General features: G+C 45.9%; 1 protein-coding gene across 6 annotated transcripts in view; it reads left to right on the plus strand.

The window, feature by feature from the left end:
- Positions 1–27,712, plus strand: part of ACACA (acetyl-CoA carboxylase alpha) — a 1,199,721-nt gene that overhangs the window by 1,064,155 nt on the left and 107,854 nt on the right. For all 6 annotated transcript variants that reach the window (XR_013608606.1, XM_078679777.1, XM_078679779.1 and 3 more), the window contains one exon: positions 27,493–27,647. Coding sequence is in view for 5 of the 6 variants with exons in the window: in XM_078679777.1 (XP_078535903.1) it covers positions 27,493–27,647 (155 nt within the window). In the remaining variant the exon portion in view is untranslated. The remainder of the gene's footprint in view (positions 1–27,492; positions 27,648–27,712) is intronic.

The following is a 27,712-nucleotide window of genomic DNA, read 5'->3' on the forward strand; positions in this document are numbered from 1 at the left end:
GACAGTGCTAAATCCCTAGGTGTCATACTTGACAAAAGACTAAACCTAATCTCCCACATCAACTCCATTGCTAAGAACGCACTTTACCAGCTGCACCTTCTGTGGGGGATCCGTCGGTTCTTCCTGGAGAAAGACCTACAAACGTTGGTCCAATCGCTAGTTCTCTCTAGACTGGATTACTGCAATTCTCTTCTGATTGGCCTACCCTAATCTCACCTCTGCCCCCTCAAATCCGTCCTCCATTCAGCAGCTCGCTTTATTTCAGGGTCCAAACGAAGTGACCACATCACTTCTATCCTGACTTCTCCTCAATGACTTCCTTTCGCGGCAAGATCTATTTACAAAACTGCCTGCATCATCCATAAAGCCTCACACACTTCCGCCCCTCGTTACCTGGCGAATAAACTGAAAATGTCAGGAGGCTCGAGACCTTCTCGGAATGCGAAAAAGTTTCTGCTTGAGCCTCCCTCCTTAAAAATGGAAAGATCGATGCCTCAATCGTTCTCAGGTAATGCGGTGAGAATCCCGAACTTGCTTCCGCCATTGCTCCGTGCCACCACCTCCATCCAGATTTTCAAAGCTGACCTCAAATCGCTCCTCTTCCAAAGACACTTTCAGAACGAATACATTCATTCTCAGACCCCTCTAGGAAGTTAGTTCATCATTGTACATTTGTAATATTTTCTTGTTCATTCTCCACCCTTGATTTCTGTGTTTGATATTGTGTTATTGCCTATATGGTTTTACCCTACCTCTTCTAGTCTCCTGTTTATTTTTGTAACGTCCTGTTTTGTACCATTTCTCTTATGTAACGTAACTGGTTCTATTGTACAGCGCTCTGACACCTTCGGGTAAAGTCCGCGCTATATAAAAATGCATTAAATACATTTTTTTAATGCAGTATGCACACACACATATACGCAGAGAGGCGCTCGTGCGGGTGTGGTATACCACACACACTGCCTCGCGCACGTACATTAGCGCTCGCATGATGTTTGCCTGTCCTTCGTGGTGTGGAATGTTTTTGTCTACAATGGTGGTAATTATACACTCAGCTATTAAATAGGCCCTTTGCTGCAGCCCAGGAAGTCCCGCCGCAGCGCACACACACACCGAGGGCTTTGCAGCGCAGACGCCTCCGAAAAGTATCACACTCAGATGGCTTGTAATTGCTCAACAACACACTGCCCGATTATACCATATTTCTGTCGTGTGGCCCCCTAATCCTGGAACGTGGCGGGGAAGGGATGAGATTGCAGGGCCCACGCAGCGCGTTGCATAATTTTTGCGGGTTTTTTCCCCTCTTCTTCTCTCTTTCTGGTCAATTTAAAATTTGTCAAAGTCGGTGCTTCTTCCGGATCAGCGCCCTTTGATATTTCGCGCACTCCATTTGCCACAAACAAGCCGCGGGGCCGCGCTACATGCTGACACCGGCAGAAGCGGCGAGAGCGCCATTTATCTTGCACTGCCGGCTGCATTCCCGCTCATTAACTGGGAGTTCACTGCCTCTCTTAACCCCCTGAATGGCGGCCGTGCCGTCCCTCGCGCCACTCCCGGGCACGCTGCCGCGTCCTGGCACGGCGTTTCCAAAGTGGGGGATAATGTCCCGTTTCTGCGCCCGGTGGGAGGGCTGGTGTAACGGGCCTGAATGGGTTTCTATCCGAGCCACGAGCACCTGTCGCTCCGCCTCCCTTCAGCCCTTCCCGCGGAGGGAGCACGGAGCGACGGGCCTTGAATTAAGTTGGCGTGTGACCTGCACGCCGTAGCTCCCTCTGGCACTGGTTGACAACCCCTTGGCTTCCTGAGCAGAGAGATAAATCGAATAACCTGTGGAGTCGGATGAGATGGGTACAGCGGGGCTGGCTGAAAGGCCTAGAGCCATTTCCAAAACCGAGAGCGCCTTCTGAGAGGAGGCAACTTCCGAGGGCAAGTCAAGCGCCGAGGACACGGGGAGCAGCACTGGAAGGGAGGGGAGGTCTTCAAGGTCGTCAGACAGAGGGCAAATGCCTTGTCCGGGGCATCGTAAGATCTGAATAATGTAACTAGGGACAGTGCTTAATTTGTGCCCATGGTTACCGGTTCCCTCAATCATCTTCTTTGGACCTGTGTTTTGATCATCCGACGTTGACCCAGAGTAAGAGAGAGCATTGAAGTAAAGAGTCTAAGAAGAAAGATAGGGCAACACTAACACGTGTAAAGTATGGATTTTTTTTTACAGTACAATAAATGAATATTAAATATGTAACCCTCAAAACCGCATTCAGTATATGCTGTTGTTACCAATGCCCATCCCACATCCGTGTCAGTCAATCTCTGTACATTGAAACCTAAATATCTGACCCAATAAAAAATATGTAATTCTGTAGTTCCTTTTATAAAAGTGTAATGCAGGGTAATTGCAACATAAACCAAATAAGTAGATCATAGTAATGGGACTTGTGTAAGTCTCTGGACCTGTACAGTGCCTGGCTGGAACAATTTCTCAGTAAGGCCCTTGTTCTCTCCAGGACATGACTGTCCACTATAAGCAGCCTTAACAGATATCCGAAATGTGACCTATTGAGGTTTCGCCAAAACTGTCTGTATTGCCTTAGATTGTATCTTGCTACGTGAGGCAAAAGTGGCTGCAGCAGATGGGATCATTACATATTCTACCGGGTGGCGCAGCCCAATATATATTATGCATATGTAATATTGTAATGATATATCACTTGAAATTCGTGAACCATTTCTGTTTTAAAATTTGTACCTAATATCATATGTTTAAATTCATCAACTTAAAGTGGTAATGAGAAATACGAGACCTAAATGCAATTTATTGATTGATAAATATGATGCCAATGATGATTTTTCAGACAAAGGGGAAGAAATTCTCTCTTAAAACACAGTTCAGTCTTATAATCTTTGGAATATATGAGTGAGCAAATAAGAACATCGTAAAAAAGAAATGAAAGCACATAAACAACAACGTCATGCATTAATATATATATATATATATATATATATATATTTATTTATTTATTTATTTATTTTCCCCTGCAATCCTGGCAGGAAAGACATGCCACTCCGGTTTTGCAGTTTGTAAAGTATTACAGGTTTATTTTCAGCAGCAAAAACGGCGCGTTTCGATCTCAACCGAGATCTTGGTCATATATATATATATATAAATATATATATCACAAAAAAATAGTTGTCCCCAAAGGACGAGCCGCTACACAGGTAGGTAAACTTGACCGTTTATTTGAAGGAAGCTGTCAATTCAGTCCACAGAATGCCTCGCACAACGGTGCCTGACGCGTTACGTGTGGCGTGCACTTTATCAAAGGCAAGTTCATCAGGACAGTGCAAAGCATGTCGGGCACTTATTTAAACACAGATTATCTGCCCAGTGGCTGCTGGCAAAGCCTGCTGGTACATGTAGTGTCCATGAGTATAATCCTCCAGTGAGGTGCTCCAACACTGTTGATGAACACAGTAACACCCCAGTGGGTTTGCGTAAGCTTCCTGAACTGCCACGTAGTACTCCCCAAACGCCCTCCTGTCCACTGCTGATACCAACTGGCATCACCATTGGCCGCCTCGAGGCAGCGGGGCTCCGTCGGTCGGCTGGGCCAGCCGTAAAGATACCACAAAAAGTGTTGCCCCCAAAGGACGAGCCGCTACACAGGTCGTTGTGCGAGGCATTCTGACTGTGGACTGAATTGGCAGATTCCTTCAAATAAACGGTGAAGTTTACCTACCTGTGTAGCGGCTCGCCCTTTGGGGGCAACTCTTTTTTGTGGTATTTTTACGGCTGGCCCAGCCGTGGACGGAGCCCTGCTGCCTCGAGGCGGCCCGATGGTGATGCCAGTTGGTATCAGCAGTGGACAGGAGGGCATTTGGGGAGTACTACGTGGCAGTTCAGAAAGCAGGAAGCTTACGCAAACCCACTGGGGTGTTACTGTGTTCATCGACAGTGTTAGGGTAATTAGGGAGGTAGAAGGAAAAACTGAGGCTCACTGAACGTCGAAGAAGATGCTGAAGGAATAATGCTGAGCAGAATCATAGCACAAAAAACATCCACACTGGCACACTGTGGAGACCCTGTGCCACCAAAGTCTCCAAAGCATCGCTGCTTATCAACCACTTCACTACCATACGTACAAAGGGTGTAGGCACCTCTGCAGGGGCAGAGTAATGTCAAGATGCTGACCAAAGCCAACATGGCAACAATCTGGCCTACAGCCATCTCCAATCCAAGCCAGGACTGTCTCTGTTAAAGTCCACATAGATGGCATAAAGAGTGATGTGAGGACTGGAATGCGACCTGAGCGATTGACAGTGGCTAAGATTAATTCAAGTATTCCATCCATCACCTTGTTGTTGCAGTTGATGCCTTAAGTTCAATGTTTATGCCCAGGTGTGGTTCCCGTGCTCATAAACCACTGGAACCAAGCGAAACCTGGCTGATGAGCCCTGACTGGTGCTAAACTAGTCCTAGGTATCTTGCGTTACAGTTGAGACAGGACTTGGCCTGGCAGTTCAGGTTGGACTGTTCTCATTGGAGCAGGATCTAGACTGATTTGTATATGGCTGGGTCCAAACTGAGGTGGCATGGTGGGTGAAAAACAATGGACTGGAATGGGGCCGAGCATTTTGCCAGAGGCTGAGAGTAAATCAAACATTCCATCCATCCCTCTGTTTACTGAGTCCTCTCAAGGCCCCTACAACTGGCAGCTGTATACGACACCTCTTGGTCCCTCAGCTTCTCTCTGTACAACCAGCAATTCCGTTCTATCCATCACTGGGCAGAAATCATATAAACAATATTTCACTAATTGATGTCTAAACTCACAATGTGGATGTTTTAGGGGCACGTAGGCTCTCACAGGCATGGGTGTGAAGTCATAAAATAACTTGAAATAGTGTTGTGGGTTTTTTCTGTACAGAGGTCCCATTGGATTGAGCTGCTGCTTGTATTACTATGCTGATTCTGAAGCACTCCTGACACACAATCAATAGTGGGATAATCACTTGTGATCTGCCGTCAGTTCACTCTTCCCGCCTCCAGTTCACATAAACAGGGTTCAGAAGTCAGCAATCTTTGCTGGAGCGCCTTTGAAATTAGGCAGAAAATGGACATTGACACATTCGCTAATCTCCCCTGAATCACCGCTGAGCCTGTCTGCTCTGCTTGTCTGGTCATACAGCGGTGCGTGATGTAGGACCCAGCAGTTTTATTCCATACATATTAGCTGAGTAAATTAAATGCCTGTAGTCATTTGTGTTACTGGGGCAAAGCGTCTGATGAAAGGGACATCTCAATTATGAAACTGCCCTGAATTGGCTGGGGTGGAGGTTCTCTGTGAGGCCCATTGGCCGTGACTGAGCTCCGAAAGCTAACCCACAGATACTTCCCGAATGTCACTACTAGATGGCAGAAGCCAAGCTTCTGTTTGTTTTTCTCTGTAAAAATTGTAGTTTCAGTCAGTGAATTTACATGCGCAGCTGGAACCTGACTTTTCTGTGGGTACTTCACTGATTCCTCACCTTGTAAAAATCCCCAGATGCAAGACTGGATCTGGAAGATTTTTGCAGCACAGTTCCCGCACGTCAGCAGGTGGCATTGGGTGGCTCGTTATAAGCGCCATCCCTGTGCCCTTCTATCAGTTCCATTATTTCCGTGTGTTAGACCTGGTATGCTTGGCATAGGTTTGCCCTGCATTTTTGCCTTTGCCTCCTGTGCTTTTACTGCGTGTTGGACTTCGTTTTTGCTGGTCTACATGCTTTAGGCACTTTGCCACTGCTGTTCAGTGCAAAAGTGCCAGTGCTTTCTCTGTAAACTGTTGTCATGGATTAGTGTTTCCATAAGTGGCTTATTTGGTTTACTGTTAAGTCTTTAGTACAGTGCCTGTAAACCAAATGATTGTGTCCATCACATAAGTAGCCTTGCAAAAGGGTCTCAAGCTTGCCAGTGCAGTGCCTGTGTGCAGTTCGTACTGCTACGTCGACCTGGCAAGTACACCCACTTGCCAGGCCCTAACCTTCCATTTTCTTACATGTGAGTCACCCCTAATATAGGCCCAAGGTACCCCTGTGAGCAGGGTCCAGCATATGTTAAAAATAGGACATGTCCCAATGTGTGTGGCATGTCCTGATAGTCAAATACTGCCAATTGAGTGCCCGATGTAGGTGGCCCATTACCAGTCGGTAAACCCGAAATTCGGTAAATTTCAGGCTTACCGACTGGTATTGAGCCATTTGCTATTTAGGTGATGATTCGGTATTTACCAAATCATTATATACCGATTCGGTATTTACCGAATCTGTAAATGGCATGTAGGAAGCAATTTTAAGAGTGCTTATGTGCCCTAAGGATTCGTTATTTACCACCACCTATTAGTTGGTAGTAAATACCGAATACCTTTGAAAATGCAAATGTGTGCATTTTCAACAGTGCCATGTGGCAGACATACATGCCTTTAGGGCATGTATGTGTGCCACATGTGCACAAACGATTCAGAAAAGGGGGTGGTGATGAACAGAGTGTCTGAATTAAGCAGACCACTCTTACCCAGTCCAAAGATCAGGGCTTGATCCATCACCGTTATTTAGCTCACTGCCCCATCCCAGCTCAGAACCTGGCTATATGCAAATTAGTCTGTCCCTGGCCCAGTGCATCATGGGAACAGGGCAGACCAAACTACCAAGCCAATTCTTCACCAGAAAGGATACAAGCTACCGGGGACCGGTTTCTGGCATTTCAGCCTCGTCGGCCCGGCTTGCTTGAATCCTGATGGAGCAGTGAGCAAGGGACTCATGTCTGAGTATACCCTGCCACACCTATAGTGGCCAAAAACGATTCAGAAAAGGGGGTGGTGATGAACAGAGTGTCTGAATTAAGCAGACCACTCTTACCCAGTCCAAAGATCAGGGCTTGATCCATCACCGTTATTTAGCTCACTGCCCCATACCAGCTCAGAACCTGGCTATATGCAAATTAGTCTGTCCCTGGCCCAGTGCATCATGGGAACAGGGCAGACCAAACTACCAAGCCAATTCTTCACCGGAAAGGATCCGGCGTCGGACTGGCGCCGCCCGGCACCGTCTTCGTCGGCGATCGGTGAGCCCTTTACCGACGACCCTGCTCCATCATTTTTTCCTGACTATCAGGAGCGGTATGACGAGGGGAACTGGGAGGGGTCTGAGGATCCTCTGGCACTGCAGTGCCAGTTGAGACAGGACTGGGCAGACGAGCTGGGGGAGGCCAGTGGTCTGGACACTTCGCCCGACACTGGATTTGTCTCCCCTCCTACCGTAGCTACGGAGGAGGGGGCTGCTTACAGGGTGGTGATGACTAGGGCAGCCAAGGCCTTGGCTCTTGAGCTCCCTGTCGCAGCCGTGGGGACTAAGCTTCTCACTGAGGTGCTTAAACCGCAGGCAATCTCTGCGGAGCTTCTCCTGCCGTTTAACGAAGCCCTCAATGACGTTCTGGTGGGCACCTGGTCCAAGCCCTCTACGGGCCTTCCCGTAGATCGGAACGTGGCCCGGGGCCACCGCCCGGCTCCGGGCGATCTCAGCTTCCTGTCCGTTCACCCCACCCCGAGAGCCTGTTTGATCCAGGCCTCTACCTCCCAGACCGCATCCAGACCGCTCCCCTGGATCGGGAATCCAAAAGGTACGATCAGTTTAGGAAGAAACTGTTTTCCTCCCTGAGTTGGGGTTGCGGTCTGTCAACACCGCCTGCCTTTTGGGCCGTTACACCCACTCTCTGTGGGATACGGTTGCGGAAGTGCTGCCGCAGTGCCCGGTGGAGGTCCAGGCAAAGCTTACCCAAGCCTTAGCGGAGGGACGGGATGCAGCACGCTATTCAGTACGGTGTGGACTTGATACCACGGACTCGCTGGGTATGGCGATTACAACAACAGTGGCGGTTCGCCGCCACGCCTGGCTGAGGGCCGCCAACTTTTCTGGGGATGTCCAAGCCACCCTTATGGACATGCCTTTTGATGGCCGTCATCTCTTTGGCGACAAGGCGGGCAGTGGGCTGGAGCGTTTCAAGGATTCCAGGGCTACGACTATGTCCTTGGGCCTCGGCCAACGCCAGCAAACTTCTGCCTTTCGCCCCTTTCGTGGCCAAGGAAGGGGCGCCCCCACACGTCCAGCTAGCCACAGGCCGCAGAACCAACCTCAACGCGGTCACGGACGTGGTAACCGCCGTGGCGGTGCCGGGGGACAACGGCAAGGTCAGTCCTCATCCGCCCCGCAGCATCTGCCTCAAAGTCCTCCTTGTCCGAGCTTTCAGGCCCATTGGACGCCAGTGGGGGGCAGGGTTCGCCATCACCTCCTCCACTGGCGTACCATCACATCGGACAGGTGGGTGCTGCAATTCGTCAGAAATCGTCTACTCCCTCTCCTTCGAGGCGACCCCTCCAGCCATGCCACCACAGTACCACTGCATGTCGGGTGATCACTTGCAACTTCTGCAGGAGGACGTTACTGCCCTTTTGGCAAAGGGGGCCATTGAGCGCATTCCTGGGCCAGAAGAAGGACGTGGTTGCTATTCCCACTACTTTTGGTACCCAAGAAGGGCAAAGGAGGCCTACGCCCTATCGTGGAACTACGGAGCGTCAACGGCTTCCTCTGGAAGGAGAAGTTCAAGATGCTGACTTTGGCTCAGGCCCTAGCTGCCCTGGATCCAGAAGACTGGATGGCAGCGTTGTACTTGCAGGACGCATATTTCCACATCCCCGTCCTGCCGGCCCACCGGTGTTACCTGCGGTTCACGGTAGGCCACGAGCACTTTCAGTTTACCGTGCTCCCCTTCGGCCTTACCAGCGCCCCACGGGTGTTCAGGAAAGTGATGGCGGTGGTCGCAGATCAGGGGTTTCAGCCTTCCCCTATCTCGACGATTGATTGTTGAAGGCGGGCTCGCCCCAGACAGTCGTCTCCCACCTCCAGACTACGGCCGACCTCCTGCACTCACTGGGGTTCTCCATCAACGTGCCATAGTCACACCTGAGCCCCTCTCAGAAGCTCCTTTTCATCGGAGCGGTTCTGGAGTGAATATCCCGAACAGCGGGTTCGGGATATTCAGGCTCTGATTCCGATCTTTCAGCCTTTATCAGGGTCTCGGTCAGGTTGACGCTGCGGCTCCTGTGGCTGATGGCCTCCTGCATCCTTCTGGTGCATCACACCAGGTGGCGGATGCGGGCTCTGCAGTGGGACCTGAAGTTTCAGTGAGCACAGCATCAGGGCAACCTGTCCGACCACGTCCTGATCTCGGAGGGCACTGCGAGACAGTTGCAGTGGTGGCTCACGGACCGCGATTGGGTCAGCGGCAGATCTCTCTCCCTTCCCCAACCAGAGCACGTAGTAGTGACAGATGCGTCCCTCCTGGGATGGGGAGGCCACATGGGAGAGAGGGAGATCAGAGGCCTCTGGTCTCCAGTGTAGTCCCGGCTCCACATCAACCTTCTGGAGCTGTGTGCGATCTGCCTTGCTCTGAAAGCATTCCTTCCCTCTGTCCGGGAAAGTGTAGTGCAGGTGTTCACGGACAACACCACTGCCATGTGGTACTGCAACAAACAGGGCAGGGTGGGGTCGTGGACCCTTTGTCAGGAGGCCCTGCGCCTCTGGCAATAGCTGGAACACCAAGGCGTCACCCTGGTGGTTCAACACCTGGCAGGTTCCCTGAATGCCAGGGCGGACAAACTTCTCCGCCGGTGCATGATGGATCACGAATGGCTTCTGAACTCGGACGTGCCGCAAGGCCTCTTTCAGCAGTGGGGAGAGCCTTGGTTAGATCTATTCGCCACTGAAGAGAACGCGCAATGTCATCAGTTCTGCGCGTTGGAATTTCTAAGGCGGCACTCGCTTGGAGACGCTTTTCGGCACGAGTGTAGCTGCGGTCTGTTGTACGCCTTTCCGCCTATACCACTTCTGCCCAGAGTGCTGAACAAGATCCGGCGCGACCGGTCCCAAGTCATTCTTGTGGCTCCGGACTGGGCACGAAGATACTGGTATCCCGAGCTGCTCAGCATGTCAGTCGATCCCTCGATTCGTCTGCCTCTTCAGGAGGACCTTCTGTCGCAGCAGCAGGGGACGGTCCTCCACTCGAACCTGTCCAGTCTACCTACATGCGTGGAGATTGAGCGGCGACAGTTGAGGCCATTTGACTTGCCTCCTGAAATCTGTGATGTCATTCTGGCAGCCAGGCGTCCCTCCACAAAATCGGTATAAGCCTGCAGGTGGAACAAATTTGTGGCATGGTGCACAGCAAAGGCTGTGGATCCACTCTCTGCCCCCCTATCAGAGGTTCTCATCTTTCTTCTTTCTCTTGCCCAGCAGGGCTCTGCTCTGGGCACTATCAAAGGCTATCTCTCTGCCATTTCAGCCTTCATGAGGCTTCCGGATCAGCCTTCTCCTTTCAAGTCCCATGTTGTAAATAGGTTCTTGAAAGGCATCACACACGTTAAAAACAAACCAGAGGAGGAGCTAGGTGTGCCTTTTAGGCCGATGGGGAATATGTTCCAGGTCTGGATGGAGTCCGGTGGTAGGGAAAACTGTGGCAGCCATATTGAGGTCAGGCAAGGCATTCAGACTCTACATCTGATGTTTACTATCCCCGTGCCAAGGTTTGCTGGATTCCGTGCGGGTCAAGTTAAGATTGCGTCTGCTTCACCATTAATTTATTGCTTTGTCCCTTTACTTGCTGTAGTTGGGCCCGTGAACTGTAAAAGTGTCACGACCGGGCTCCATCTTGGGGTCAGGCAACTGGCTCCTCTGGCACGGACCTCTATTACTTGGGCCCCCCTGCTGGATTCACTTGCTCCTAGCAGGTATTTTGTGCCCGTCTCAGTGTGGGCTGACCCAGGGACGTCATCTGGCACACGGACTGGATCCCCTGCTATATTCTCTATGCAGGCGCCACCACTCTCAATACCGCCCCACAAGCAGTACTTGCCTTCAATCGGACGTTGTCTCTGCATGTAAGGCATCTGTAGTGCCATGCCTGTGTCGGACCGGGTGGTGACCCGTTGCCAGAGTCTCTGTAGCAGCGCCATTACTTTGTGACCCGCGCCGTCTCAGGGATCCGGGCTCCGCACTGTACCACCGTTTTCCACCTCTGCCCACGGCTCAAAGTGCAGAGCTCACCATCTGGGCCAGTGGGCATCGACAGCTAGCACCGCATATCGGTTTACCGCAGACGGTCATTCTTGTGAGTGCAGCGCTCGCCCGGAAAAAACAGCTTGGGCACAGCCATGATACTGTTTATTTTGCTGCAACCGTCCAGGCAACGTACTGCACCGCCATTTTGTATTTTGTCTCCGTTCCTGGTGCCGGAGCACGCCGCAGCTGAACCAGATTTCGCACCGATATACCCAGCAACAAGGCTATCCGACTTCAGCTACTTGTAGCGCCGATATTCCGACGTTTAATTCTGCTATTTGGGCAGTTTCATGTGTGCCATCTTCGCTGATGATCAGCGGATAATTATTCTGTCAGCAGAGCAGCACTATCGTGCAGCCATATTGCTGCGCTCCTTCTGATTGTATGTTGGATTTTTGCTGTATTTGGTCTTGTTTGGTTTAGAAAAAGTTTTGCTTATTTTTCTAAACTGGTGTTACTGTATGCATGCACAAATGCTTTACACACTACCTCTGAGATAAGCCTGTCTGCTTGTGCCAAGCTGCCAGGGGGGTGAGCAGGGGTTATTTTAGAAGTGTATCCCCCTTACCCTGAGTAGGAAGAAGGGTCCCTACTTGGACAAAGCTGCAAACCATTGCCAACTAGAGACCCCCCCATTTCTCACACCAGGCCTTGGTACGTGGATCTGGAGCTATCTCCCAACATTTTCACACCGAAAGAAGGTTACCTAGTATTGAAGTGCATCCCAGTGTCCTCATGGAAGTTTTTCACTGTGACAGGCTTTGTTCTAGCCCTTTTTACAATTCAACAAAGCCCTCACTGACACTCTCATGGGTATATGGGCTAAGCTTTGCTCAACTGTGAATAGGCAGAGAGCCCAACCCCACAGGCCTGCTCCAGATGATCATGCTTTCCTCACACCTCACCCTACACTTGAGAGCCTGGTAGTGCAGGCATCTTCCAGCATGATTAATTCCAAAGCATTTCCTAGGGCTCCCCTGCCCAAAAAGAATAGAGGCATTTGGGAAACAAATGTTTTACTCAGCCAGCCTAGCACTTTGGTTAGCCAGTTGCCAGCTGTTTTCTGGGTAGGTATTCCCTTGCATTATGGGACAAGGTCGCAAAGATCTTGCCAGTAATCCCAGAGACATTTTGTGCCATTCTTGTGCAAATTATTCAGCATAGCCAGAACACAGCAAACTTTGCAGCAGGTCAGGACTAGCCTGGTGCTGTGGTGTTACGTATGGAGGAGATCCATGATCTTCTCTGGTGACATTCAAGCATCACTTATGGATAAGCCTTTTGACAGATCTTGCCTGCTTAGCGATAAGGCCAATTCCACACTGGAGCATTTCAGAGAAAGCAGAGCCACATCACGCTCTTTGGGACTCTCTACACCTGTGAGCTGAACAGTTTCAGCCCTTTCGAGGCCTCCATGTGGGTTTGGCGTATGGGTAATGCCAAGGCCCAATATCCCAGCAGCAGACACCCTGGTCCTTTCGAGGGATCCAGCAGACGATGTCCAGACTTTACAGTCTCCCATCCCTTCTACATCTGCCTCCAACCCGTTATGGTTGACCGTAGTGGCACACGGCTGCCCTGTGGAAACCAAGGTTTGTGATTTCCTCCAGGAGTGGCAGAACATAACATCCGACAAGAGGGTCTTGCAGGTTCGGCAACAGGGCCATTCCAACCCTCCCCATTGTCTGCCACATCGGAGCAGCTTTTGGAGAAACACCTGCCCATTTTGCTGCATGAGGTACTGGCTTTTTTGGCCAGAGAAGCCATAGAGAGGTTCTTAGCCCCGGAAATAGGAGCTGGTTGTTACTCCCACTATTTCCTAGGGCATAAAAAAGATGGAGGCCTTCATCCTATTTTAGATCTCAACCACTTAACATCTTCTTGCCGAAGGACAGATTCAAGGTGTTCACGGTTGCACAGGTTCTATCTGACCTGGATCAGAATCCAGGAGACTGTATGGTAGCATTGTATCTGCAGGACACCTATTTCCATGTTCCAGGCCCACATGCAATTCTTTCAGTTGAAGGTGGGCCAGGAGCCTTTTCACAGTTTGCCAAGCTCCTCTTTAACCTCACCAGTTCCCCTTGGGTGTTCACGAAAGTGATGGTGGTGGTCGCAGCGTATCTTTCAATGTCAGTCACAACTGTCTTCCCCTAACTCGACAACTGGGTGTTGAAGGCTGGCTCACCACTGTCCGTCTTGGGCCACCTTGAGGCGATGGCAAATCTTCTGACATCATTTGGGTTCATTATCACAGTATTTAGACAAATTTCGAAACCAAAATATTGTCATACCAAAATATTGTCAAGAATATCGATTTGTAGGTAAGTAATATCGATTTAGCAAATATTGAATTCATTAATATCGTTTGCTAAAATAGTTGTTTATAATATCGTTTTAAAATTGTTATGTATTTAGTATATCTTTTACATGTATGTGTTATAAATGTTTTGTCTAATTATTGTTTATGTTTTTAAATATAGTTGTTACATTTTTAGTAGTTATTAAATTTAGTTTAATACATTTGTTTGTTATTTTTAGTACTGTAGCGGGTTGTGTTATTTATAGGGGTACATGGTGGGAAGTAAATTCATTGTAGATCATTATTAATTATTTGTTTATTAATATTAATTGTTTAATTGATTATTATGTGAATTGTGTAGTACATTTTTTTTTCTGTAAAGTTTTAGGTGCAGGTTGTGTTTTTTTTTAGGGGTGTAGGGTGGGAAGTAAATTAATTATGATTTATTGATTAATTAATAAGTTAGCTGGAAAAAATAATAATGTGATTCCAGCAGTAACTGCTGCAGTTAAGTCAAATGGTGCCATAATAGGGAACAAAAGACAGCCAGTAGCCCATCTAAATCAATCCACCACCAAGCAGGACGTAGAACAAAATAAAGATCCTACCCCCGACAAAGAGTTCTTCTCCTAACCTCGGTTCTAAAGTTGATGGGGTAATTATAAAACCCACCAGCAGCAATGGAAGTAATATCTGTATTGACCTCCCGCCAGAGGCTGCACCATATGTGTGTGTTCTCTCTGGGGTCCCAGTGCTCTTAAATGGGAAAAAAGAGGGACATCAAGAACTAAAGAATAAGGTTAGCTTTTGGTTAACTAAAATTAGACCGCTCCCCCGCTATTTGGATGGTAGAATTTTAAACGTTAGAAGGGTAGGGTGGATTAGAAATATGACCAAGGATATTCCAGGAGACCTGGTCATTGTAAATTTTAGGGATAAATGTGTGATCCCGTTCCTACGAAGCTGGCAACCACAAATAGGAGACGGTTGCATAGTAACCTGGGAACAAGGTGATTTCTATCACAGAACTCCCTACTTGCCTCCCAAAAGACCTGGTACATTTAATGCCCCCTTCTCAGGGAATGTTGGAAGTGTCTCAATACAACCCTTGCTATCCTATAACAGATATGCCCTACTATCGAATCTAGAAGAAAACGACTGACAGAGGGTTCGTAATGCTCTTCCTCTGTCAGGGGTAGAGCGACATAGTACGCTAGTTGATAAATGTCCATTTGACCCAATACATCCATCATGCCCAGGTTCAAATGTTGAACTCGTATCGTATCCTTCGCTGGTGAACATAAATCCTATAACATCAATGACACTGCACGATAGAGAGAATTTATCATCTGACTCAGAACATATTCTGGTAGTCAGCCCAGGTAACCAACAGAACTTAACAGTTTCACAAGGAACGCAAAAGGTAAACACCAAGAGAGGGCTGATGGTTGCATTTTGGAACATTGCAGGGCTTCGCTCTGAGATAAACAACCCAATTTGGGTAGATTTCATGAAAGACATAGATATCTTATGCCTGCAAGAAACTTGGTCCCTTGAGGAAATCCACATGGATGGTTTTAAAACTTACCATGTACCGGCAGACCATTCTAGTCACGGGAGGCACAAAGGGGGACTTTGTGTGTACGTCTCAAATCTTCTGGCGATAGCAACAATTAAAATGGTAAAGTCTTGCACTTACTACCAAATTATTGCTTTGCATGTATCCCCAAAAGTTGAGATAATTATCATCAATATGTACAACAACCTAGAAAAGTCCCAAGTAAGCGACATGGTGCACTCCCTTAATAAGGATGTCAGCACTATGACTGTTAAACCAGGGAGGGATTCGATTCTTATATGGGGGGTGACTTCAATCATAGCCTCTGCCAACAGTTCCTGAGCGGATGTGGCGACTATGAGGCAGATGATACGGAGCACCAACCGCATTTTAGTCATAATAATGGGGGAGACTCGTTTAATGAGATGATGGCCACCTATAACCTGGGTTTTGTCAACAAACTATGTTCACAAACCGTGGAGTTCAGTTCCACTTTTGTGGGGAGAGGTCATAGTACATTGATTGACTTTATTACAATCTCGAATAGTCATGCAACCTGGCTATTCGATTTTGTAACACACATAATCGGACTTAGTGATCATCTTCCACTTAGCTTTCGTATAATACTACCACAGGTTAAAGAACGCTCACTGGCTGAAAGGCTGGCATGGACTAAAGGATGTAAATTGGGTAGGCAAAACGGATATGCTCTAAAATGGGCACACAGTAATCTGGAGGTCACTAACAGTAATATAATAAAGCAAGCTATAATACCAATCACTAAATGCCTACAGGATGAGGTTAAGCACTCAGAGGTCCTAGAATCCTTTGCTGATATCACAAGGATTATTCAAGATAATTTAAAGCGCCCTAGTAGGGAACACAAATCTTGCGAAAACCGGTGGTTCGATTCGACCTGTACGAAGGCCTATTCACGTCTTAAAAGGGCCCTGCATAAATATCCCAGAAACCAGGACGAGATAAAAGACTGCAGGAAAGAGTACATGACAGCAAGAAAGTCCTGTAAGCGCAAAATTAAAAATGATGCCTGGGTGAATTTATATGAGGCCTCATTAAGAAGGGATAGCACCTCGTTCTGGGCAGCACTTAAGGCACCTTTTTTTTAGCCCGGGAGCAACGTCTAGAATTAAGGAGGCAATAACAGAAGATTCTTGGATAAACTTGTTTGCAGAAGTTTGTAATCCTGGCAGGGCAAAGAAAATTGTAGATACGGGGTCAATAAGTCAGGGCCGACCGGAAAATTTTGAACAAATTAACATCACCATTACTAATAAGGAAATTGCAGAGGCCATCAAGCAAAGTAAGGGAGGCAAAGCTCCGGGAGCGAACTGTATCCCGATCGACTTGTTTAAATTTTCGATTGATTTATGGTCTCCCCTCCTTAAACGTGTGCTGGAGGCAAGCTGTGAACTGGGCTTTATTAATACCTGGTCTGATTCAATAATCATTCCAATATTTAAGAAAGGAGATTGGGAAAATCCCTCCTGCTACCGCCCTATATCCCTCCTGGATTCATTTATGAAGGTTACAGGGAGGGTAATCCTGAACCGTCTACAACAATGGGCAGAAGATGTAAATATCATATCCCTGGTACAATATGGGTTTAGGGAGGGTCGGGGTACAGTGGAGCAGGTCCTCAATTTATCAATGTTGTTGAGAAAATATACTCAGGCAAAGGAGGGTAAACTCCATGCGGTGTTTGTTGACTTAAGTGCAGCATTCGGGTGTGTTATTCACAGTCGATTATGGCAGATTTTAGAGGAAATGAAGGTGGACGAGGTGCTAATATCTTTTTGAGACAACTCTATGTGGGTGCTAGGGGGAAAGTGATATATGGCACTCAAGGAGAATGTACTAAGTCGTTTCATGTCATGCGGGGGGTAAGGCAAGGTTGCGTACTCGCCCCATTTCTTTTCACTCAGTATACTAACGACTTGGAAAAAGAACTGGTGGCTGAGGTGCGTGACTCCCCGCAGGTTAACCATAAACAAATGGTGTCACTTTTGTATGCCGACGATGCCGTGATAATGGCACGGACGCAAAAAGGCCTACAAACGGCATTAGATACATATAAACACTTCATGGATAACAGAGGGCTGAAACTAAATGTATCCAAAACATTTGTAATGACCTGTGGCAAAGGCAAAATCAGAGATTGCCTCCTATTCGCAGGGAATAAGAAAATTGTTTCTACTAAAACGTTCTCATATCTGGGTATTGTATTGGATGCATCTGGTTCATGGGGACCTGCAATTGGAAACAGATCTTTGTTGTTTAAAAGAGCTACGGCTGCACTTATGATATTTTCGAAAAAGATGGGGAAAAGACCGCCTGAAATATTATTAAAAATCTATCAGGCCAAGTGCACAAGTATAGCCATCTATGGGGCAGGTGTTTGGCGAATTTCTGATTCTACATCTATACAAAAGGTACAAAAATGCATTTTTAAGATTCATCCTGGCAATTCCCCAAAGTTCACCTGTTTTTAATTGTCACTCAGAGTTGGGCATTCATTATGTCAGCGATCTAATTAGCATGCGACCGATTTTGTTATGGCATAGAGTTTGGACTTCGCCTGACCCTGTATTAAATAGAGATATTATAAATGATTGTCTGGGTTTGGACAAGGTCATCAGGATAACATGGCTGTCCTATATCTGTAAATTTACAAAGGACTTGGGAAGACCTGAGTACTTTTATTCGCCAGAATCGCTGTGTAATATTTCGAGGAAGGATTTAAAATTGCTTTGTTGGAACCACCTTGAAACCCTAAGACTAGGAGTAGAACTAAGTAAAAAATCTGTAATGCAGCATCAACTTAGCCTAGTCTCAAACTCAATTCAACCATATTTAACCTGGTGTCTGGAGGGTTTCGACAGGTATCTATTGACAAGATTTAGGTTTGATGTCTTCTTTCGATTAATTTAATTTCCAAAAGTGAATGATTGGGATAGCTCGCTGTGTAAATGCCCGTGTGACAATATGTCAGAACAATCTACGATGCATGTGATTTGTTTTTGTAAATTCTATGCTGCTGGACGGTCCAGGTGGATTAAATCACTCTTAAAAAAACAGGGAACATGGCGACAGTGCCGTCCGGCTCTATTGTTTTTATTATCATTATATGATGTACACTGTGTGGCCGTAATGACTGGTTTTTTAAAAGCATCTTGAAAAAAAGGAAAAGAAAAAAAGGAAAAGAAAAAAAGGAAAAGCATAAATATTTTTTTACATAATATGTATTTATTGTTCTTAAATGGAAGTTTTTAATGTATTGCTTGTATAAGAAACGAACTTGTGGCTTTTATGATTTTATGTTTCCTGAAATCGAATAAAGCTTTTAAAAAAAAAAAATTATTTAATTATGATTTATTGATAATGTATTTTTAAATAATTATTTAATTGATAATTAGTTATGTTAATTGTTTAATACATTTTTTACGTTAAATTGTAGGTACGGGTTGTGGGTTTTTGTAGGGGTATAGGAGGGGAAGTTGGGTGCTTCGACTCCACATCAATCTGATGGATTTGCGGGCAATTCACTTGGCTTTGAAAGCCTTCCTTCATCCATCAAAGGGAGTCTGGTTTGATTTCTCCTGGGCAATACCACCTGGAATGGTATTGCAACAAACAGGGTAGTGAGGGGTCCCGGGTCCTGTGCCCTGAAGCTCTTCACCCAGAGAACTGGTTGATTCCTCAGAGCATTTCCATGATTGTGCACCACCTGGCGGGTTCTTTAAACTTCACAGCAGACAAATTCAGTCGGTGACGTCTACCAGGTCACAAATGGCAGTTATAGCGGAAGGTGGTGCAGCACGTCTTCCAGCGATGGGGATAACCCTGGCATGATCTCTTTGCCACTGCCAAGAACACACTATCAATACGTTTGCATGCTGAAGTTCCCAAAAAGGCTCTTTCTCTGAGACACACTCAGCCTAGAGTGGAGTACAGGGCTCCTGTACACCTTCCTGTCTCTCCTGCTTTGAGTTCTGAAGAAAATGGGGAGTAACTGGGACCCAGGCTTCTTAGTGGTTCCGGATTGAGCCAAGAGAATGTGGTATTTGGAACTTATGGGTATGAGCATCTGTCCATCCTCTGAACCGGCTGCCGCTTCAGCCTGCCTTCTGTCGCAGTAGCAGCATTTGTTCTCCCTGCCGTAGTAGTGGATGTCATCCTTGCTGCCAGGCATTCTTCAGAAAAGTCTGGCTACACCAGGCCCTGGGACAAATTTGTGGCCTGGTTTGGCACCCATAATATGGAGTCATAGCAGGGAAAACTGTTGTATGTATTGTTGTCTGTTTTGTCATTGACCCAGCAAGGACTTACAGTGGGTCCTGTTGAAAGGTTATTTGTTGCCCCTTACAGCTTTTTTGCGTTTTCTGGAGCCCTAACCGTAGTTAAGTCACCTGTTGTGGTGAGATTTCTTTAAGGCTTAACTCATATTTTCCCCCTAAAGCCTCCTGTGGTCCCACAGTTAGATCTTAATTTTGTCCTCACATTTGTCAGTCATGTGTGCCCGCTTTGAGCTATTCACAGCTGTCCATTACCTGTTCTGACTCCAAAGGCTGTTTTTCTCGTTGCAATAACTTCTGCTCATCGCATGATTAAGTTTCAGGCTTTGCCAGTCCAGCCTCCATACACCACCTTTTTTGGAGACAAACTGGTGTGAGAAGTAGAGTCGCCTTTTTGCTGAAGCTCGTGACTCCTTTTTGTGTCAGTCCATCACTGTTCTAGCATTTTTGCTGCACTTCAGTCTTCGAAAGGGAAGGAGAGACTTCTTTATTTGGACCTCAAAAGAGCAATTAGTTTTGACATCAATTGCATCAAAGACCATCGGATGGACAATCGGCTCTTTGTGGGGTTCTCTGGGACAAAGTAAGTGAAGGTGGTGCAGAAAATTACCATATCAATGTGGGTAGTCTGCTTTATTAAGATCTGCTATGCATTGACAGAGAAGTAGCCTCCGGAAAGTCTGAGGGCCATTTCCACCAGAACCAATGCTGCTACCACTTCATTGGCACTCAGAGTGGCCATTCTGACAATCAACAGGGCGTCAATGCACATGTTCACGAAGCACTATTGCCTTGACAGCCAGGTTTGAAATGAAGGGCATTTTGCCTGTTCGATTCTGCCGGATTTTATCTGAACCATTCCACAGGCCCACCGCTTTTGGGAGGTACTGCTATGGTATCTATTCACAAGGTGAGTAATCTGAGAAGAGAAGTATCCATCAAAAGAACAAGTTATTTACCTTCTGTAATGCTCTTTCTGGTGGATACTCTATCTAACTACAGATTGCTGATGCCATCCTGCCTCCCTGCTCTGTGAACTTGTCTTTTTTTCTATCTAAAAAGGTCCGAAGCTAGACATCTACACACCGGTGCATATAAGTGATTGCTGGGCTCTGCGTCCGAGGGCGCGGACAGTGTCAAGAAAAAACTGACATCCGCTCATGGCGAGGCAGGTGCTTATATGTGGCTCCGATTGTCACTTCTGGGGAGGAACGAGGTCAGCACAGACTTGCACACTTCACCTACTGGCGCTTGAGTTATACTGTAAAAATCTTTGGATCCAGTCTGGAGCCTGGGAATTTTATGGCATGACACAGAGGCCAACATTATGCAAATCTCCTTTATTGCCACAGCTCAGCAGTAACAATGAAGAGAATATAGAACTTCCAAACTATATTCTATTACAGTATATAGTACATGAGCACGCAGCCATCTTCCTTCTTTGTCGCTGCTGCTCACAAGATAAGTACCCTCATTTCTTTCGTGCTAATTGTGTATGTGTGTGCGGCCTTTTATGAATGATTATATGTGCATGTATATCACACGGCTGGGCCCTATTGACCCTACCATGCGATTATTCCTTGTAATGTTTGTTTGAGAGATTGTTTCTCTCTGTAGTCTTGTATTTTTGGTGTTGTAACATTATGCTCATTGTATACGGTCTCTACCAGAGCCTTCAGTAACCCCCTTAACCGTGCCCCTGCCCCCAGTGCCGCTTTTACACACCCGCACGATGGGAATTTAAGCATTTCCCTCTTGCGACCTTACAAAAAAGCACGACCGGCTCCTGTTGCCTGGCAGCGCTCCCAGCGCGAGACAGTAATACGGGCTTCCGTGACCGCGTGGCTTACCACAGCTCCGATCGGCGCCTGTGACTTCCCGTCTCTTTACCCTGCTCCAGCCTCACTGGACGGGCTCCACTCCCCCACTTCACAGGGGCTCCTTTTGGAGAAGAATTCATTTGCGACATGGCTAAATATGTCGGGCCTTTAGGTCAATTCCGAAATTGCAGTGTGATATTAAAAAAGTCTTTCAGGACAGAATTTTTGGAAGGGCCGGGAGAATGCGGGGTCGGTTCCCCGGCCGTGGGCAGTCAAACTCAAGACCCATTCTGGGACGCGGATGAAAGTTCCAGCAATCATCTATCTTTGGAAACCAATCGTTCTTCCCACAAAGACAGAGGAACCGCAAAAGACCATTCCGGGGCAAGAGAAGAAACTACAGGTAGGAACATCAAAAGACCCTTCAGGTACCTCTATAAAAGTGGGAAGGAGACTAGCCCTTTTCACTGGGAAATGGACCTTGATAACACAGGACGCGTGGGTTCTAGATACAGTCAAGTGCTACAAAATAGACTTCACGGATATCCGCATTCAATTAGAGAGACCTCGAGCGATAACCATCTCTCATGAACAGAGAAAACTAGTATCACAAGATGTAAGGGATCTGTTAGCCAAAGGGGCTATAATAAAGAGCTTGGAAACAGGCTTTGTCAGCAATATATTCCTTGTAGAAAAGGAAGACAAGGGTCAGAGACCTGTCATAAACTTAAAGAGCCCAAACGAATCGATAACGTACCACCACTTCAAGATGGAAGGGATACACCTCCTAAGGCACGTCTTGAGAAAGGGAGACCGGTTAACACGTCTGGACTTAAAAGATGCCTACTTGACGATCCCGATTTGGCCCCCACACAGGAAATTCCTCCAATTCTCATGTTAGGGAAAACTTTGGGAATTGTGGCCCTACCCCTTTGGTCTATCTTCAGCCCCTTGGTGCTTCACCAAGGTCTTGCGTCCCATAGTAGCATGGCTAATGGAAAGGGGCGTAGGATTAATAATATATCTGGATGATATCCTTATTATGGGTCAGTCCAAAGTGACAGTATCTTGTCATACAGATCTTACTATCCGCCTACTGGATCACTTAGGCTTTGTAACAAATGCAAAAAAGTCTTGCATAATACCAAGCCAGGAAACTCAGTTTCTGGGTTTTATGGTGAACACAGTGACTGCAGGACTGAAATTTCCAAGGGAAAAGATAAAGAAACTTCGCAAGGAACTATGAATAATGCTTTCAGTGGAAGTCTTTCCCAGGCTCTTAGTCAAGATTCTAGGTCTCCTTTCCTCAACCATCCAAGCAATTTTCTTGGACCCTCTACATTACAGCGTCCTTCAGAGACTCAAAGCGAAAGCTCTCAGATCAACACTATCTTACTCACAAATGACATGCTTGGACCAAGACTTGAGGAAAGAGCCGTCATGGTGGCTAAAGAATGCGGAAGCTTGGAATGGCAGAGCCACCTTTGGGAAAGCTCCCGAGTTGGTAATAGAATCTGATGAGAGTCTAGAAAAATGGGGTGCCAAATGTGGCGACTCATCAACAGGGGGTCGTGGGACACACCACAAGAAAGAACTACATATCAACTGCTTGGAACTACTAGCTGGTTCTTTTGCGGTTCGAAGCTTCACCCATCAATTAAATGCTGTATAATGCTGCGCATGGACAATGTCTCTGCAGTGGAATACGTCAATAAGATGTGGGACAATATTCAAAGGGTCTTATGGAGATAGCGAAGGGATTCTGGAGCTGTTGCTTGAACAAGGGACTCTCCGATACAGCGGAGCACATCCCTGGTTTGAACAATGGTGTCGTGGACCGGTTCTCCAGGAATTTCAAGGATTCCAGCAACTGGAAGTAAGGCAGGGGGACATTCATGGCAATCCAAGACAAATGGGGTCCCTTCGGGACAGATCTTTTCACGGACAGGCGGAACACACAGATGAAGAATTTCTTCAGCTGGAAACCGGACCCTCAAGAAGCAGGGGTGGATGCCTTCCTCCAGGGTTGGCACGGATTAAAGCCATATGCCTTCCCGCCTTTTGTCATGCTTCCACGTCTTCTCTTACATGCTCTTCGGTAACTGCAGAGCATTGTAGTGATAACACTTCTTTGGAGGTCTCGGGCATGGTTTCCAGTCATCTTGGAGATGACCATGGACTTTCCACTTCTAATACCACCTTTCAGGCTAGTACTCCTGGGTCCAGAGGGCGATTCGCCCCCCTATAGACCAAGGTCTAATGGTTCTGATGACCTGGAAGATTTCAGGCGACAAGGGCAAATCGCAGGGCTTTTGTGGGATGCTTTCCAACTCATATCTGAGTCTTGGGCATCTGGAACAAGGAAGGCATATCGACTGGCATGGAACAAATGGGTTCGCTGGTGTCTTCACTACGATCCTGTTTCAACTGATTTAGTTCACGTTGTAAACTTCCTATCGGAACTCTTTGCTTCTGACCTAAGTTATAGAACAGTTAATGTCTATAGATCTGCCATAACTGCAGGACATTCCTTAGTTAATGGTATCTCATGGGATAAAACCTTTTAACAAAGAAAATTATGAGAAGCATACAGGTTCTTAACCCTCCAACTCCGAAATATACGGCCTTATGGGACGTAAGAAACATTTTACAACTTATTTCTTCTTGGGGAGATAATGTTAACCTCTATGTTAAGCATATTTCTTACAAGCTTACTGTGTTACTTTGTCCTTTCAGATGAACCTCAGATGTTAAGGCATTAGATGTTACTAGCAGTGCGTATCCACTTGAGGAAGTTTTTACTTTTATCTTAAGAAAAAGACAAAAACAATGTCATCCTCTATCTTTTAACCTTTCTTTCCTCTGAATGAAAGTCTGTGTGTTGTCCAGTAGAGTATGAAAAGAGAACTCTAAGTCTCAGAGGAGTTGGAAGTCGACTGCTGATCTCTCACAGATCTCCTCATAAAGCAGTTTCATCTCCCACGCTTGCAAGATGGGTCACAGAAGTGATGAGTGAAAGTGGTGTCCATGTTTCTATTTTCAGTGCACACTCTCTTAGAGGCACATCAGCTTCTAAAACTTTTATGTTAGGTGAAGGACTCCAAGATATTCTAAGAGCCTCTAACTGGTCAAATGAGAGTATGTTTTAAAATTTTAACTTTAGACCAATCATTAACGTGATTGACAACGTACTTAGTTCACTTTAAACTTGCATAATGTTGGCCTCTGTGTCATGCCATAAAATGTAGATTTTTCACAGCCTGGTGGGCAGATAATCTCGATTTTATTAAAGACACAGAGGGTAAGATTATACCTCCACTTACTAACCCTCCCTATGGGTTTTATATTTATGACCTATTGTGTCTTTTTTTCTTCCAGAATAAGATGTCTACAGATTGTTATTGAAAGGAGTGAATCGTTCCACGTCAAAATTGAAGTTATGATTTACTGAGTTTATTTCTTGTTCTCAGCACTTGGCAAAGAAGGAAGAGGGCTGTGTGCTCGTGGACTACATACTGTAATAGAATGTTGTTTTGAAGTTCTATATTCTCGTCATTGTTACTGCTGAGCTGTGGCAATAAAAGAGATTTGCATAATCTTTGCCGCCTTTAATAAAATCCAGATTTTCTGCCCACCAGGCTGTGAAAAATCTAAATTTTCAGGAATTGGGGAATCTGAGGTTAGATAGAGTATCCATCAGAAAGAGCGTTAGGGAAGGAACTTGTTCTTCTTGAACCAAAAGGCTGATTATCTTCAAAAAGGGAATGATCAAGGATCCCCCACACCACATCATTTTCCTTTTCTCTGTGAGTGAGATTACCATTTCCATGGAAAGACTGGAAGCAGATTCTTCCAAAAATATTAGAAACAAAAGTTTTGGAAAGTTAGTTATTGTATGCATACACTGCAATTTCTCCTTGTGCTAGTAGCTTTGCTCCCACCTGTTTCTTGCTGCAGCATTTGAGCAGAGATGTAAGTAGCATTTCACTTGCTTTGAAATAAATACAAATAGGATTCATTAACACGTGAGGTGTGTGATATAGGAAACAGTTGTTTGCTGACCCATACTGTGCAGTATTAGGCATTTCTCTAAGCCTGCTGGAATTGAAGTGGCTGTAGTAGATGCATGCTGCTGCTGCCACCACAACAGCAGGTTTGATGCAGTAATATAATTACACTACAATGGTGGGATCTTTGTGTGGTCATAGTATGATGTCTGGTACTTGGGGTCATGAGCCAGAGCTATAGGCCATTGCTAATTCAGTTTACTTTATGTAAATCTGCAGTGTCATAATTCCTTAGACTGGGTAGGTCAATTACGAGGTTTAATAGGTCTCTGATGAGCTTCAGGTGATGCTGGGTCAGAGGAGACTGTAGAACAGAAGTTCTATATAAGTGGTTAGGGAAAACGTTTGCAAAGAAAAACAAAACCTATAGAGTTCTTTAAGTATATAAGCCTGCAGATGGGTGCCTCCCCCAATCACAACAGCATATTTAGTGTCTAAACAGACCACAGTTAAGAAATGTTAGGAAGACCATGTGAAACAGGTGTCTTGCCCACTGACATTATTGGTACCAAAATACACTTGTGAATGTTTAGCCAAGTATTACACATTGTGTTTGCTTATGTATGCATCTGAACCCATTACAAGGCGATTTGGCATTATTTTGTATCTATCACAGGTTGATTAATATTAACATAAGAGTAATGAATCTTGTTGGCCAATCCTCCCTTCGCTGTTGCTTTATCCAAGGGGCATTGACAGTTCTGGTCTTCAGTAGAGATATTGTTCAAATAAACGACACAGATACACATGATGGAATAGTTAGTCTCAGGCTCTGCAACACCTAATGGTCAGTCTGAGATTTCATTACTATCTGCTTCCCAAAATCCTGCATGTGTGCTGTGCTTGGCTCAAATTCTCCATCGTTTGATCATGTACAATGTAGTGGTTGCCAAGATACCATCATTCGGTGGCAGTTGGTAAACATACATACTCCAAGTTACCCTAATCTGGAAAGAATTTTCGGTCATAAAGAGTAGCACAACTCAAACTCCTGATGGCCATCAAAAGAATGCATTTTGATATAAGATATAGCAACACCACTATGGGACATTGGCATCTTTCCATTAAACCACATGATGCTTGATTCATGAGTTCATTTTCCTCTATTCGCCTTTAATTCCTGGTACTGGCATCAGTGGTAGGTGGGTTTCATCCTCATGGTACTGCGCAGTAAGCAAATTAACTTGCCTGTTATGTGAAATAACTTTCGGGAGACTGGTTATTGAGTGCTTTGTACTGAAATATGAAGAAGCTGCTTTTTGTCAAATCATTCATTTCTCTTTTTAGAGATCTCTGTCAATAGCCTTTATGCATTGGTAAATCCACTAAAACATTTTTCTTGTAACTTGTATTGAGCTTGACCAATATATTTAAAATACACAATTTATCACTCTGTTCTCGTGTATTGGCTCCATAGTTGAAGTGTTAACCTCGCCTTCTTTGGTTGACTTTTTAGCCCCTCCCGAAGGTTGAGTCTAGTTGCCCCCCTAGCATGTACTAATGGTTTGCGGTGTCGATAATTTGTTTCAGCGTCTTTTTAATCATTCTTATTGGACTCTGTTACCAATGGACATACGTGGAAGGGCACATATTTACGTTTTAAACTTGATGATAGGATGGTTATGTCAAAGTATTAATGGGGTGTTAAACATCCACACACATTACTTGTCTAAAGAACGGTATGATTAGTAAGAGATGTTTAAATTGGCTGTTTTTTTATAATTATTTTTATTAAATGAATGTCCATCACCTGACAGTACAATAATCATATATATTTCCATGCTTTTACATTGGTATCCCCCTTAGATCCCCATCCCTTGTTACTTACAATTTGGATCATCTCGTGCATTTCTGTTTTGGCATAGTACATTTAAAACAGAGTTATTCCATCCTGCAGAATCCTTAACTTATATCTCCCCTTATTAGTCCACAGACCTCTGTATTTCGTCCATTGCTCCCAAAATTTCGTCCCAATTTTTCGGGCACCTCCTCCCATGGAACACCACCTTTTTGGCGCTACAGCACCAATTCAGTTCGTCTTTCCATTTTTCAATACTTGGCGCTGACTCGCACCCTACTCTCTAGCAAGATTACGTTTGGCCACAATGGCCGCTGTCATGAGCCATGTCTTATAATATTTTGGCCACTTCTCTTCCCCCAACACACAAGTAATATGCAATTTGGCCTCACAGGGCACCTCTCCTTAGATTACATTTTTTTTTTTTATGCAGCTTGTATTTAATAGAAAGTAACTTAGCAACCATGTGTTCTCTAATTTCAGGAACACCAGAGATCAGCCTGGCAGACCGTAAGGAGCTGGAGGCCAAGCTGAAGGAGCGGGAGGAGTTTCTGCTCCCCATTTACCACCAGGTGGCAGTACAATTTGCTGACTTACATGACACGCCTGGTCGCATGCAGGAGAAGGGGGTTATTACTGTGAGTATTGCAGTGCTTTCACTTTGCTTACCTCATCCTCTTTTAAGTTATGTATTTATCTTGTA

Source organism: Lissotriton helveticus, chromosome 3_1 (assembly GCF_964261635.1).
Source record: "Lissotriton helveticus chromosome 3_1, aLisHel1.1, whole genome shotgun sequence".
NCBI lineage: Eukaryota > Metazoa > Chordata > Amphibia > Caudata > Salamandridae > Lissotriton > Lissotriton helveticus.